This window comes from Micropterus dolomieu, linkage group LG16, assembly GCF_021292245.1.
Source record: "Micropterus dolomieu isolate WLL.071019.BEF.003 ecotype Adirondacks linkage group LG16, ASM2129224v1, whole genome shotgun sequence".
Classification (NCBI taxonomy): Eukaryota; Metazoa; Chordata; class Actinopteri; order Centrarchiformes; family Centrarchidae; genus Micropterus; species Micropterus dolomieu.
In genome coordinates, this window is record NC_060165.1 from 21,691,195 (window position 1) to 21,706,796 (window position 15,602).

Genomic DNA, 15,602 nt, shown 5'->3' on the forward strand with positions numbered 1-15,602 from the left:
CTTTAGCATTTAGCACAGCACAGCTGTGTAACGGATGCTATTAAAAAGTACAGCCTGAACAAAGTTGATCCACGTCTGACAGTGTAGAGCTGAGCCAGACAAACAGATCACCATACAGAAAGGTAGCAACATGGCAAAGTTTTCTCTTTATATTTCATCCTTTCAATGACTTAGTTTTCTGGTTTGCAAAGACCATTACAACCTTGTTGTAACAGTAGTCTGACTTTGTTTCACTGTATTCTGCAGTAACATTTGCTAAATTCAGTTTGAATGCAGGATTAAACGGGTCGGAAAAGGGGTATGGAGAGGTGGAAGTTAATTATTTGGAATAAGAATGGCTAAAGTCTTGGGTGGTTGTCACTTTGTGTCACGTCATGTTCATGTGGTCGAGTTCACGTTGCAAATACAGACGGGGAGAGACAGATGATTGTTTTGGAAGGTCAGTAATAACACATAATAGTGTACTGTAAAGTGTCTGCAGCTGCCTCATCAGCTTATTATGAAGTGGGTGACATCATTTGGTCTGTCTGTCTGTGTGTGTGTGTGCCGAGTTTCATCATTGTGTCAACATCTCAGTCACTTGTGTGTCAATCCAGCATATTAACAAATCATCACATATTACTTTACTGATTATTTGTCCATGTTATGTTGTGTTGTTTTTGGTACGTTTAGTGACCACATGGTTGATAATTGGACACTAAGGTGCTCTGAATGAGTGTATGTGGCGATCATGTGTGGGCTTTAGCACCCTGAACTCTGGCTTCAGGGGAAGAAACACTACAGCTGAAGCCTCTCCACTATTATTACTGTTTTTATTCCTCTTTCTGTGCGGATAGCATCTATGAGAGGGCGCGATATTTGGAAAAAAAATGGTAGGCGAGGAGCAAAGAGCTGCAACAAGCAACGACAAAGGGGGCTCATTACAGCAGCCTTCAGGAGAGCAGCGGAAATGAGAAAGGCTGTGATTAGGCTCGTCATGTTGTGTGCTTGTCCGTGCTAGTCATTAACCGCAATGATAATGAGGAACAAATTCACCCCACAATGCTTCCTGTCACATGGCGTGTAGTGTAGTGGTCACACGCAGAATTAGATTTTACTACAGCCACACATTTCCTCCAAAAAATCCTTCTTGCTATGTCCAACTGAGGCTTTTGTTGAGCGTGAAGACGAGAATAAAAGCCTGGCTATTGTCTGGTTGTCCTTTGCACTCACAGTGTGTAGGTTTGAGATTCAAGGACAGGGCACGTCGTCATAGAAAAGGAATGAAGCAAAAAACAATAAATTAGGTTATATATTGTTGGTTATCAATAATTCATCAGATTATTTTCTCAATTAAATTGAGGTCTGAAATTGCTATTTTCATAGAAGGTACCTATTAGTAGTAAACTACTACGTTAGAAGAAGTAAAGGTAGTATTTCCACTACTGTAATACTACTAATAATAGTAATACTACTATTGCAACTCTCAGTGTATAATGGGACATGGATCAATAGGTTGTGTGAAAATGTGACTTTGATTGTAATTTACCAACTCGTAAGTGGATTTAGTGCTGAGTTCTCTTTAGGAAAACATTCAAAGGATTTGATTAAATGACTAGTCATTTCAGCTGCAGCTAAATGCAACATACAAACATTAGACATCTACTGTGTCTGTAGTTGATGTAAGAGCTAAATGATGTAACTGGACTGATTTATTACTAACCATAATTTCTACTCTGCTCTCTTAAGTCTTTCTTTTCATGCCTTGTCAACATTTTCCCATTAACACAGCTTTGAAAGTGCAATATCAGGTTTTCACTTTGCTGTTAAGTGAGACAAATCCCAGTCGGCTTTAAGGCTGCTGCATTAAAACATGATGTGTGCAGTGTGAGCCTCCTACCTGAGAACAGCATTCACCTCAAATGTTACATGGTAAAACCTGCTGGGGAAGTTGCACCTAACTTCCTGAATTCATGACGTATCGTGATGGTTTCGGATAAGTTGTGACAGGTGAAGACTTCTGACTCTTTCAGCCAACTGGCAGTAAATTCCCACGTGACCTGAATGCAGCATGAAGAGCAGGAGTGAGGGTGCAGAGCAGGGGACAGGGCAGAGTTCAGCTGGTGACATTTTAATCGCGGCAGGACAGGGACAATTAGCTGGAGGTGACATCGGCCTCACAGCTGGGGAGTGACTGGCAGCTCAGAGCGGAAGGAGGTGGAAGGTCACCCTCAGATTCTTTTTAACGGTTATATGTTGTGAACGGTTGTAATTTTAGTTTTGTTGGTTAATCCATGTTTTCTTAAGCCTGTTTAATATGCTGTGTGGAGTTTGCATGTTCTCCCCGTGTCTGCATGGGTTCTCTCCGGGTGCTCCGGCTTCCTCCCACCATCCAAAGACATGCGGGCTAGGTTAATTGGTGTCTTTAAAATTGTCCTTAGGTGTGAGTGTGAGTGGTTGTTTGTCTATATGTGGCCCTGTGATGGACTGGCGACCTGTCCAGGGTGTACCCCGCCTTTTGCCCGATGTCTGGGATTGGCTCCAACCCCCCGCGACCCTGTACAGTTGGATGGATGGTGATGTCTAAATGACGTCTTATGTTTCTCTGAATGGTATTTTATATCAGGCTGCCTTCAGCAGAGAAATTGCAAATTAGTTCTTCACTTTTCTCAACATTTTTGATGAACATCAGCGCAAAGTAGACCAAAGAATTTACGGGTTGAAACTGAAAACAACTTGGGCTGGGTTCATTTGAAATTATTAGATACTGTTGCAGATACCAGACTGATTTTTGGCTTTTTTCAATTCCCTGTTTTGAAGACTATTTCCCTACAAAAAGCTTTTTCATTTATCGAAAAAGTTCTTAAATGTTATCTAAACAAAAGCATCTGTGCTGTAGAAATTTGCCTAAATGAAATATGTCCAAAGTTTAATTACACTGAAATTGAATTCAAGAGAAAATATCCCATTTACTGAAATATTTCAGAGCCAATAAAATAAAACACCCTGTTAACTTTCAGTCACAAGGGGTGTATAAACTCTCTGGACCTACTACAAGCCCAACGAGAGCCCCTCGTCCACAAATAAAAACATGCACACAATCTCCGTCACGGACTCCAATGTGATCCTTGAAGCATGAAAAGGGGTCTAATTGCATTTAGTTTAAGTCAGGCCACTGTGGAATACTAATATGGCTGTAAGAGGTTCAGAATTAAGGCTAAGCTTCAGTGCAAAGAAAAGACCGAATCCCATTTCCTCCCCAATTCCTCTCCCTCTCACTATGGGAACCACAGGGCCTCCTGGGGTGGAAGTCCCAGCAGAAAAAGGCTTTACTGTATTTGTTTATTTGCCCCAGACAGTTTGCATGGTTGTGTATGGACAACCCCACCCCGCCTGCCTGCCTTCGCCCGCTGGGTGTGCTCTGGGCAGCCCACAGCGACATGCCTTTCACTGACACACACCATCATGTCATAAAAATGCCAGCCGGCTCAGTAAGGAGTGTGTTTGTTCTGAGCGTTGTGGAATTCCAGTCAAGCCTTTCCTCCCATCGAACCCCAGAGACCCGGAGAGGAAGTTGGAGAATGACTGAGTCAAATAATTCCTGTGAAGGGCCGAAGAACTGCCAAAAAGAAAGGAATTATTAGGATTAGGCAACTGCTGGGATTCAAACAATGAAGGCCTCAGCCAGTAGTTTGAGACTAAAGCTGATCACTGTTGACAGTGTGTTTTCTTTATATTTGTGTACATTTTTATGACATCGCCTGAAACCCATAGCATCGATGTGTGAACGAGTGTTGCTGTTTGCTCCTGTGTACAGTGATCCCAGGTTGGTTGGTCCACATCCTAAATTGGATGGATTGCCATGAAAATTGGTTACAGATCCCCTCAGGATGAAACGAAATAACTTTTTGATCTTATCATATAAGTCTATAAAAACAGTTCTTCCTTGCGGTGCAAGCGGAGCAGAAGAGAAAAAAAACTTTCACAATAATAATATAACAAATACACTCTCCATGCATTGATTTATACATTAATGTCCAGCAAAACGTTTTACATACATGTGAGTTAATGGGAGTTAAACGAGTCATGAATTGTCACCTACTGTATGTCTGAATGACAAAATACCATCACTTTAATAGATGCATGAAGTCAGCAATGTTGTGTATTACATGTCTGAAAAGGTCGATAGTAGTATACGACGAATTAAAGAATTATGATTTGTACTGAGACAGGATATTGTAAAGGCGTTGATAAACTTTAATTATCAAACATGACGGTAACAGTTCAATCAGTATCTGTTTAATAAAAGTTCCATGTAGGAATTTCATCCTCTTCAGTAAGTTCATTATCAAGGTTTTACCGTGTCCTCGCTCAGGCAGCTGCCAGCCGGCTGCTTCTCCTCTTGTATGATTCATTATACGCCTCCATTACTACGTGCTGCGCATTACATTCAACATAAACACAACATGACCCCACTTAATAGTGTGTGCGCCAGCTTTGTTAACACACATCCGATGTTTGGACCCTCTCGTGGTACGGTGAATCAGGAAGTGTGTGTGTGTGTGTGTTAGTGGTGTGACAGATGTTGTCGGATAAGGGTGGAAACTGTTGTGGGAAATGCTGATTTACAATCCTGAGGTACACAGGGAAGTGAGCGATGTTCACTGTGTGTGTGTGTGTGTGTGTGTTATCAGCGTCTGTAGCAAAAACTATAAACGCATTTACACCCGCGCTGTGTGGCGCATAAGCTCAGGAAACCTTTCTGTGCCACTGTGACGTCTCTCTCTCACAACAGCTGTCACTTTGAAGGAGCTCCTGTCGTCAGCCTTCTTCATATAGACACACATTATTCTCCCAGGCTGAGGTCAGGCTGACCGTGCTCCTGCTGACCTCACCAAGCTCTTTCTTCTGTGTTCACAAGTGTGTGTGTGTCCTCCACGTCAGCTCATGGTCCTGGCACGCTGAGGGAGAGTAACACACAAAGCATGTCTGTGATGACAGAATAATCTGGTGGTTATGCAGCAAGGAGAAAAGACAGCTTTGACACTTCAAAAAAGATACAGAAGGACATTTTTAGACATTTTCCTACAGTGTTTGGTTCACTTTAGAGTTGATACTGGCCCGCATTGTCTTTACTTTTAAAGGAAAACTAGCTGTGTAAAGTCTGTGTAATAGTTGTTGAGGCTTTATTACCGTGCTAACCTTAACAGTGTCGGATTGATTGCCACGAAATGTATAATATAAATCCGATGATTTTGGTGATACCCTTGCATCTAGCGTCACCAGCTGTTCAAAATGTCCAACACTTAAATTCACTACTGGAGTCCAAAAGTAATGGCTGATCGAGATGAATGAGATTGCAGATTAATTCTAACATAGCATGCTAACGTGCTAACTTTAAGATGTTAGCTTAACACTCACTCTATAAAGATCAGCAGACACTTGCTGTAATGTCTGCACCTGAAAGACAAAGAACTGCATTACATTTTATTTTCTATTTGAGGACACGACTGTACAGTATATCACGCGTACATTTTAAACTTAGAATACCAGCACTCAAATGTAAATTTGATTTAATAAATATAGTGAGCTAGCTAGCAAATAACATGCTAAATCTTAGCTTGTTACACTGACATGCCAAATGTTGCATAGCACGTTAATGTGCTAACATGCTAAGATAAACATCAGCATGTTAACGTTTAGTTTCTTGTTTGAAAGTACTGATTAAAATGAAAACAGTTATATATATTATGCTGCTGCATCTGTAAACGCTGCTGGTGGATGTCCATAATCACAACCAACACACACTCGGTATTGATAACAAACGTGATTCTTCTCTCTTTTGTCTTTGTGTAACAGCCTGAAAACACAAACTCAAAGCGTGTGATCGCTGTTTGCTTGCAGCTCACTGAGCACACAGCCGTTAAAAGTTTGTACTGAAAGTTGTCGACACTCATCCATCTTTCCTGTCTCTTCTCATCTCTTTCTCTCTCTCTCCAGCGTCTGATACCGAGCAGGATGCGGCGGTGAGACTTGACCAGGAGCGGGCTGAGATAGTCGCCAAATATGACAAGGTACGGTGAGAACTCCAGCAGTAAGCATACTTTACTCTGAAAAAGTTTTGGTGAAGGTGTAACTTACGACAATAGGTTTTTCTTGTGGTCATCCTAAGCCAAATTCCAGCTATTCACTCATGCTAAGACCGAAACTTCATAACACTGTGGTGAAACGACTCCATAAATCTCTGCCTTATTGCCTGTGAAACACAATAATCACAGCAAGCTGCGTGCAGAATGTGCCGCTCTGTATTTGAAACATTGGAAACATGGAGTATCCTCAGCCAGAGCCAATGAAAATTAAAATGTAAATGAAGCAATTAAAAAGCCACCTTGATGGTCCACACAGTGTGCATGTTCAGTGGACTACTACAACACTAACTGTGTCAGAAGGGCAGCGAAAGACAAACATCTCCTGCAGGAGCTGTGGTTTTAAGAGAATCAATCAGTGATACTCTCCATAGTTTCTCCACTGTGTGTGTGTGTGTGTGTGTGTGTGTGTACACTGTGTGTATGTGGATGTGTCCTGAGTGACACCTCTATTTCACAGCCCGGCGGTATCAGTCGGACCAGCCCACCACGCTTGGTTTGTAAATTAGTCTTTTTTAAATTTAGTCCAGCAGGCTGCATAATCAGGCTGCCTCATTAAGAGTGAAGAGACCATGAAGAGAGGAGATGATGGAGGCGTTTGTGTGTGTGTGTGTGTGTGTGTGTGTGTGTGTGTGCTTGTTGGCGAGGCCGAATGAGGCACAATCACAGCTAAATCAGTGTCATTGTCAGGGATGGGAGGAGTTTAATGGAGTCTGTTATCGCGCCGACCACACACGCGCGTCCTGCTCGTCGCTCCACACCAGCCAGCTCAACTCATTTGGGGATATTTAACATGATTTCTTGTCTTTGCAGAATGTGCAGAAATTAAGTGTTTTGTTTCCAAATGACAGATTCACTCAAGCCCGACTGCAGTCTGTGTTTTCACGCCCGCCACTTGTGCTGATAGTTTTGGATCGAGGCCACTGATTATTATAATATTTGGAGCCAATATTTAAAGTACAACATCTTTGTTCAGAAAGTGACCGAAATATCTCAACAACTATCAGATGGATTGCCATGAAATTTGTTCCTCTCAGGATGAATTGTGACCGACTTTGATTTGTGACCAAATACCTGCAAAACTAATACATCACCGGCCTCAGCTGTGCTTGTGATTTGTGCTAATTAGCAGATGCTGTCACACTAACATGCTAAACTAATACTTTACCCGCTGAACATGCATGTTAGTGTTGTTATTCTGACGTTAGCATTCAGCGCAAAGCACCACTGTGCAGTCTCCCAGGGCCGCTAACATGACTGGAGACTCTTAGTCTTGTTAATTAAAATGTCTTTCATAGCTTTCTTCCTTCATGTCCAAATATTGCTGTTTTTGGTAAAAGGATTTTTATCCTTGTGATAACTGTAACATAAATTAAGTTACAGAATAAAAAAATAAGTGTTTCTTTATTGCAGTGGTTACCAACTTAGGGGATATGACCCCCACAGTGGGTCACAAGATTAATCTAATGAGTGTGAAGATGATTACCAGAGTAGGAAATGAGGGGAAAAAAAGACATTGCTCTAATCTTTGCTTAATAATTTTGAAATACTGTGCTATTTTACCTCCTCGGGCCTCTAAAAACAATTAAAATGAAACCATCTGAGAGTGCAAAATCACTCTGCGTAGTCACTGAACTTCTGAGGAGCGGTGACAAGGAGGTCCGAAGAAAAAAAGGTTAGGAAAAGTTAAATTATTTTTATGAGTCAGGTAATAAACTGTAGAAATCCTGAACAGTGGCACTGAAAGAAAGCACACATGACTGGATTGTGCAGTCGATCACAGAGTTCCGGTGACACACAATCATAGAAGCGCTGAGCAGTCAGAGTCAGACTTTAATTTCACCCTGAAATTGATTTTAAGCAGAGAGAGAGAAATGATAAATGTGTCGGCCGTGACGATGCGGGGTCCTTGACTCTTATTTGAGGGTGTGAACACACTGGTGGTGTTCGGTGGGATAAAACACGGAGCTCCTTTGATCCTTCAGAGATGTGAGTTATTTATTTAGTTACTTGTGTGTCTCTGCTGATGGTGCGGTGCAGACGCTGGGTGAAGATGAATTTAGAAATGTTTCACCTCAACATCTGGTCGTCAGACTGACCTGTGAAACGGCGGACAGGCCATCTGTCTCTCCTAGAATGTTTTTAAGATATTTTAGTCGAACACAGTGGAGAGCGGCTAGAAAGTCGTGGTTAGAGAATCATTAATTGTTTCTGTAGTGTTAAGTCTTTCTGTCTTTAAACTCTTTCCTCACATCCATATTTTAGGAACATGTGCTTATGAACAGTTTTCCAGCATTTAAAAACATTGAAATGGAGCCTTGGAATGGAGTCTTTATATCATAACCCAAAGTTGGGTTATGATATAAAGACCCTTATATAGATATAAGATATAAAAACCCAAAGTTGGGTTATGATATAAAGACCCTTATATAGATATAAGATATAAAAACCCAAAGTTGGGTTATGATATAAAGACCCTTATATAGATATAAGATATAAAAACCCAAAGTTGGGTTATGATATAAAGACCCTTATATAGATATAAGATATAAAAACCCAAAGTTGGGTTATGATATAAAGACCCTTATATAGATATAAGATATAAAAACCCAAAGTTGGGTTATGATATAAAGACCCTTATATAGATATAAGATATAAAAACCCAAAGTTGGGTTATGATATAAAGACCCTTATATAGATATAAGATATAAAAACCCAAAGTTGGGTTATGATATAAAGACCCTTATATAGATATAAGATATAAAAACCCAAAGTTGGGTTATGATATAAAGACCCTTATATAGATATAAGATATAAAAACCCAAAGTTGGGTTATGATATAAAGACCCTTATATAGATATAAGATATAAAAACCCAAAGTTGGGTTATGATATGGGTATCCATGGGGTCACTTAGGAATTCATTCCTACTCATGATTAAATGAATTGCATTATTACATAAATTCATTTTTATGTATATCTGAAAATTAACCAAATTAAATAGGTTCAAAATAAATTAATGACATTTGTTTGCAGCGTCCTCCATGCTATTGAAAATGGAAGACTAAAGGATCCCATTCTCACCTGGATGAGTTCAGCAAACTGATGGAGTCATGATAATTTGTGTGACTTTAAAATGGGATCACGGGTCACAAATGATCACAGATGTTATCTATTCTAAATGAATTGTGTGTCATATTTGAACATATGAGTTTGCCGGTGCCTAAATACATTTTCTTCCTTTTATTATTTAAAATTCTAATTAGTCTTCTGTATTTTCTTGAGAATATTTGTTCGCACTACTAATGCAATCTGCATTGTGTTCAGCACAATGACGGATAAATTCAGAAGCATTTGGAATGACGGGAAATCAGATAATAAAACTTTGTATGCAAATAGAAATGGAGGACCCAGCATGCTTGGCATGGTAGGTCATACTCAAAGGGTCAGTTCACCCAAATGACTGTACCTCTAATGCAGAAGTTTTTAAACTAGAAGAGCCACAGATACTGCGAAAGATTAAAGGCACTAATGAATGCCGGTGAAAACAAAAGGAAGTCAGTTATTGTAGTTCAGCTTGCCAATTTGGCTGCTTACCAACATGGTCAGCAGTTGCTCCATTTTCATGCGAGTCATAATTCAGTCAAATGTGAACACATGAGACTTATACTTTCCCAGGAACGAACAATGTCCACTAAATAAATGAACATCCCTAAATCCACTTACAGATCATAAGAATAAAAAAAGACGCTCCTTATAGCTTCAGAACTTGCCTGAGAATCATCACGTTTTTAAACTTTCTTCAGTATCAAGTAATCCAGTGTGTCTGTACACCCATGGGTAAACTGCTTATACAGTGGATTTAAAAAGCCTACACACCCGTGTCATAAATCATGTCAGATCTTTTTTCCTTTAATGTGACCTATAATGTGAACAATTCAACTGAAAAACAAACTGAAATCTTCGAGTTATTGTACAATAACAATAAGACTTTTTATATCCACTGCAGCTAATTCAGCATACTTTTCGCCAAAATGTAAACAGATATATAGGCTAAAATAACGTGGCTCAACCAAGCGGGAAGCTTCCGGTCTGAGAAGTGAGGCCAACATGGAAGTCCCTTAAACATGCATTTTATCCAACGGCCAGCAGGGGGTGACTCCTCTGGTTGCAAAAATAAGTCTGGTTCCATTAGAAATAATGGTGAAATGACCCAACTTCTCACCTCATTTATTACCTCAGTAAACACTTTACTAATAAGTTTATGGTCTCAGTTGCTAGTTTCATGTATTCTTCAATACAACATGATGTTCATTTAGTAAATTATGGTCCTATTTAGAGTGAAATAGACCATAAAGCAAAGTATGCTTATCTATGATGATAAGTCGTTACCATGGCAACTGGTCAATCATGCTAGGGTGACTCGTACCCACGGCACTGTGTAAATTTAACCAGCACCACCAGTTAAAAAAATACAAAAAAAGCTCATTAGGCGTCGGCTGTTCTCTTTCTCTGGTGAGTAGATTTTGTTTTAAGCGTGTTTTTCGTTGAGACAAAATTATCATAACAGTTAAACTGACATTTAACGTGAATTACAGATGCACCTAGTTAAGCAAGCTAGCTAAATCCACACCGAGCCGTCGGCTCCACCGTCTCTTCCACGTATGGTTGCGTCCAGTCCTGCTGGTTGCAAAAACTCAACATGGCGGCGCCCTAACGGCCAAACTCGAGGCTTCAAAACGGCATTCCACAAACCAACAGGTGACGTCACGATGACTACGTCCACTTCTTATATACAGTCTATGGGCTCAACCACAGCAACATTATACTTCCCGTTTACATCCCCCAAAGCATTATGGGAACTTCTGTGTTGCTCACAGGATTGGAAAAACTACATTTAAAAATTCAACAGCAGCATCTCTCTCACAGTGAGTGTCCTGGTCACTCCGGGTGGTTCACAAACGTCGCCTGGACTACATCCTGCCACAGGAATCGTACCTACTGTACGTGTGGTTATTTTGGGTGAGCCGGAGGTAAAATGGTTGAGTCTTAAGGCATGTGATAGCAGCAAGAGATTGAAATGAAAAAGAAAGCTGAAGCATAAATCAAAACAGACAGTTTCCATCCTGCTTGAAAGTGCAGCTTCAAATCTGCTGAACGTAACTCAAAGCGCTGCGTTCGCATACTTCTGTACGTTACGTTATGAGCTTTACATTGACTCTTTTTCAACTATCTTCATCCTTTACTCTTTTCCCCACACGCTCTGTCTCTCTTTGATATTCTCTCTACATAATCCGTCCTCACAAACTCTTATTGTGGGGTTTCTATTTCATCGGCCCATGATGGTGAATTAACTAGAACTGTTTTTCGGAGGCCTGGAGTCAGACGGTGACGCAGGTGGACGTCTGGCTGTTCATTTCACACCTGTTAATCGCTGCTCACACGTGGTGTCTCATAAACACACACTCACTCCGACACACTTTCCCAAGGGCACCAGAGTCGTGGCTGTCCCCTCGTAATCTAGCAGCCGATCAAAGCATGATTCTCTGCCCCTGAAAAACGTGGCTGGCATGTAATTTGGTCAGCGATCAATCAGAAGTCACTGTTCAGTTTATTTCAGTGCTCACCCAGCATCACACAAGCTGCAGGGCTGCAGCAAATAATTTTCTACACTGTCGATTGATCTGCCGATTTTTTTTCACATTAGCTAAATCACCTTTTTTTTATATAAAATGTCAGAAAATAGTGAAAAATAAATCACCTTCCCAGAGTCCAAGGTGACCCAACCCAGTCCAGCACGTAGAAGTAATATTATTATTTAATTTTTATAGTTTTTTTCCGTTCTCATCTTTTTCTTTCTCTTAACTTCAGTGATTTTAAACAATGTTCCCTCATATAGAGATTGAGGTCCATGTACTGTGCTCGTTCATCAAATCCATAAAAAATAAAGATTTTTTTGGTAAGATTTTAGTTTTATACTTTTTGTACGGTTGGACTGAAACTGGAAAACTGAAAATAAAAACTTGAGTTGGTAGGCCAATTCAGATGGAAGTCTTGTATTAAACATTTTAATAATTTGTCAAAAGTCAAGCCTGTGTTACACACGACTTACTTACTTTACACCAAGGCTGCAAATACTCATTGTTCTTGTTCAGCAGTTAATTAGTTTTTCTATAAAATGTCAGAAAACTGTGAAAAATGCCCATTAAAATTCCCAAGAACCTTAGATGATGAATTCATTTAGCTTGTTTTGTCTAAACCCAACTTCATTAGAGACACACATTTGTTTTCCTTGTCGAAGAATTGAATAATGAATCAGTTATCATAATAGTTGTCAGCAGTCCCAGTATTTTATCAATTGTAAATAGCTCTATGTCCACTGGCTCCGTTCTCTCCTGCCTTAAGCACACAGTAGTGAGTTGTAGTACGTTGGCATCAGGGACACTGCTCTATTATGGTTTAAAATCTATTTATCAAACAGGACTTTCTCAGCTGTTGCGGGTAAAACCTCCTATTCAGTGGCTCCTCTGACCTGTGGTGTTCCCCAAACCTCCATCCTCGGCCCATTGTTGTTCCGTATGTACATGTTACCACTGGGACAGATAATAAATAAACACAAAACCCAGTACAACTGTTATGCAGATGACACACAATTGTATCATCTTCTGTACTGTCTGTCAGAAATAAAGTGCTGGATGTCCCAAAATCTTCTCCACCACAACTCGGAAATAATTCTCTCTCTCGCTTCTCAAGTCCATCCTTATTTTACAGAAACAAGTTTGATCCCTGTCTTCTAATATCAACCCTGCAGCCAGAGACCAGGGCGTTAAATTTGACACTGACCTTTCATTTGAAAAACAAATTACAAATGTTTGATCAGCATCTCAAAAGATCTGGTCTTTTCTCTCTCGACCTGATTTTAAGAAGGTCATTCACGCTTTTATCTCATCTCTTTTAGATTACTGTTACCTCATTGTATTCAGGTTTGAGTCGGCTTGTAACAAATACTAGAAGACCAGATCACATCACGCCTGTTTTAGCCTCTCTTCACGGGATAGCAGTTAGTTTTGGAATTGGATCTTAAAATTTTAGTGATCTCTTTTAAAGCTGTTCATGGTTCAGCTCCCAGCTACATTGCTGAAGTGCTGCTCCCCTGTGAGCCAGAGCACGGCCTCAGATCCTCAGGGCCCCTCAGCTCTGGAACTACTTGTCCGAGGAGGACATCTTTTAAATCACTTCTCAAAACGTATCTTTGAATGCCAATATGTCTTATCTGTTTAATTGTTAGTATTCATCTTGATTGTTGGGGGTTTTGTGTTATTTTATTTTATTTTATTACTGTATTATTTTAATTACCAGATATCTTGTGCCTATTAAAGTTTATTATTACCATTTATTTAACTTTCTGTTGATGAACTAATTAGTTAATCAGGTAATTGTTTAGGTCTGTTTACACTCACACAAGTCGTTGGCTTATTGTATCTTTTTATTTATCGTTCATCTTGCATTCACTAGCATTACTAATTCTTGGTAATCAGAGATCTTTATGGAAACTGCTCCGAAACAGATAGATGTTGTGTTTTAGTTTTCAGTGCTATTTATGGTGTTTCCTCTCTCTCTTCTTCTTCTTGATTCCAGGGAAAAGAGGCCACCGTGGAGCCTTGGGAGGACACCAACTTCCACCTCTACAAAGTCATCGACCGCTTTGGCTTCGTCCAGTAAGGACTCGCACAGAAAAACATCACAACCTATAACTATTCCTAATAACTAAATGAAAACCCTCCAAAGCCCAGTTTGAACAGAAGCACCAGGTTGAAGAGAAAAGGGGGAAAATGAGAGGCTGCGAAGGCGAGTGTCGCTGAGGGAAGAGTGTGTTTGTGGCTTTGGCCGCGCTGGCCGGGAGGCTGTGAGGATCTTAAACAGCACTGTGCTGAAGTGTTATATATAGGCTGGCTCATGCAGGCAGGAAACGTGGTTAGCCACAATCACAGGGCATCAGTGTTACGATAGAGTGGTACGATCCAGACCATAGGCAGCGCAACATGGAGGGAGAGAGTGTAGGATGGTGGGAGAAAGAAACCTCTGGGTTGTATAATTATTTAAGACAGGGACAGAAGTAGCCTGAGGTGAAGGTCACTGACTGGACAAGGAAGAAGACAAATATAAAGCCCAGGAAAGATGCTGTAGACTGGGCAGACTAGCAGCACAGACGAGCCAAGATAACTCATGATGTCCATGTACTTTTTAGAAGAAAGAAGAAGCTGTGTGGGCCAAAAGAGCAGAGCAAGAATAGACGTTAACTTAAAGAGCATTTTCACACTCGCCGTTTCCCCAAAATGTTGGGTTTGTTCAGTGAAGAATCAAGAAAAACAGAAGTTGCATAATTTAAATTAAAGGTTCAGTGTGTAATATTTAGGAGGATCTATTGACAGAAATGCAATATAATATCCATAACTATGTTTTTAGTGGTGTATTAAGACCTTACATGATGAACCGTTATGTTTTTATTACCTTAGCGATGACCTATTTCTATCTACATATATGAAGTCGCTGTGTTGCGCCAGCATGTTTCTACAGCAGCCCAAACAGACAAACGGATCTACAGAGCGAGTTACGTCACTACGTTAAATTGCGTACAAAGAAGAAGAAACACAACAACTACAGTTAGTGAAAGTAGCAGTAGTCGTCTGGTTTATTAGAAGTAAGAAAAGAAGAGAAATTTGGACAAATGGAGGACCACACGTATTATTTAGCACAAGAGCCGACAGACCGTGCTGGCCACTGTAACTTCTCCTGCGCGCTTAGAAAAGGAGGCAGGAGCGGTGACTGATGGTGCATTCATGTTGTGTTGGAATAATCAGAATCTTTTTTCCTCCTTAAATCTTTATTGCAAAAAGACAAATAAAGTATACTTAACAGTATACAGAACTTTGATTTGTGCAAAATGGCATATTGCATGTACATATTTTGCAAACATGTAGTTTGTATATGTAACACACTGAACTTTTAATGCATAATTCGGGATAAAAAACACCTCATCCTGACTAATTTCTCACCTTTGTGGCGTGGATGCGTTAACTGACAGTTGTGTAACACTTTGTATTTCACGGGTCTCTTATTTCTTAATAACTTCCCAATTATTTCCTGGGAAGAACTATGTGATTTTGTACTATAATTAAAAAAAGAGAGAGAGAACTTTGTTTATTTTTTTATGATGAATTTACACCTGCCTGTATCCCTGTCTGTGAAATCTATTTTTTAGGCCACGTTGTTGTGCATTAAAGCCAAGAAGGAAGTAAGAGAAAGATATTTGTCGAACATGCATGGAAGATTTTTCAGCTGGCCTCAATCTGTTCACTGTTTATTCTGCTAAATGGCAGGTAGTATCCAGAGCAGGGTTGCCGGTGGGATTCAGTGGTTTGAGTTTGTCTCATAGAAAACAGAGCTGCTCCTGCAGGGACTTTCAAACACAGATAAG

The 15,602-nt window shown here is 40.1% G+C and overlaps 1 protein-coding gene across 1 annotated transcript in view; it reads left to right on the forward strand.

The window, feature by feature from the left end:
* Positions 1 to 15,602, forward strand: part of usp6nl (USP6 N-terminal like) — an 86,550-nt gene that overhangs the window by 49,784 nt on the left and 21,164 nt on the right. The window contains exons 2-3 of the mRNA XM_046072696.1: positions 5,980 to 6,053; positions 13,763 to 13,842. Of these exons, the coding sequence (XP_045928652.1) occupies positions 5,980 to 6,053; positions 13,763 to 13,842 (154 nt within the window). The remainder of the gene's footprint in view (positions 1 to 5,979; positions 6,054 to 13,762; positions 13,843 to 15,602) is intronic.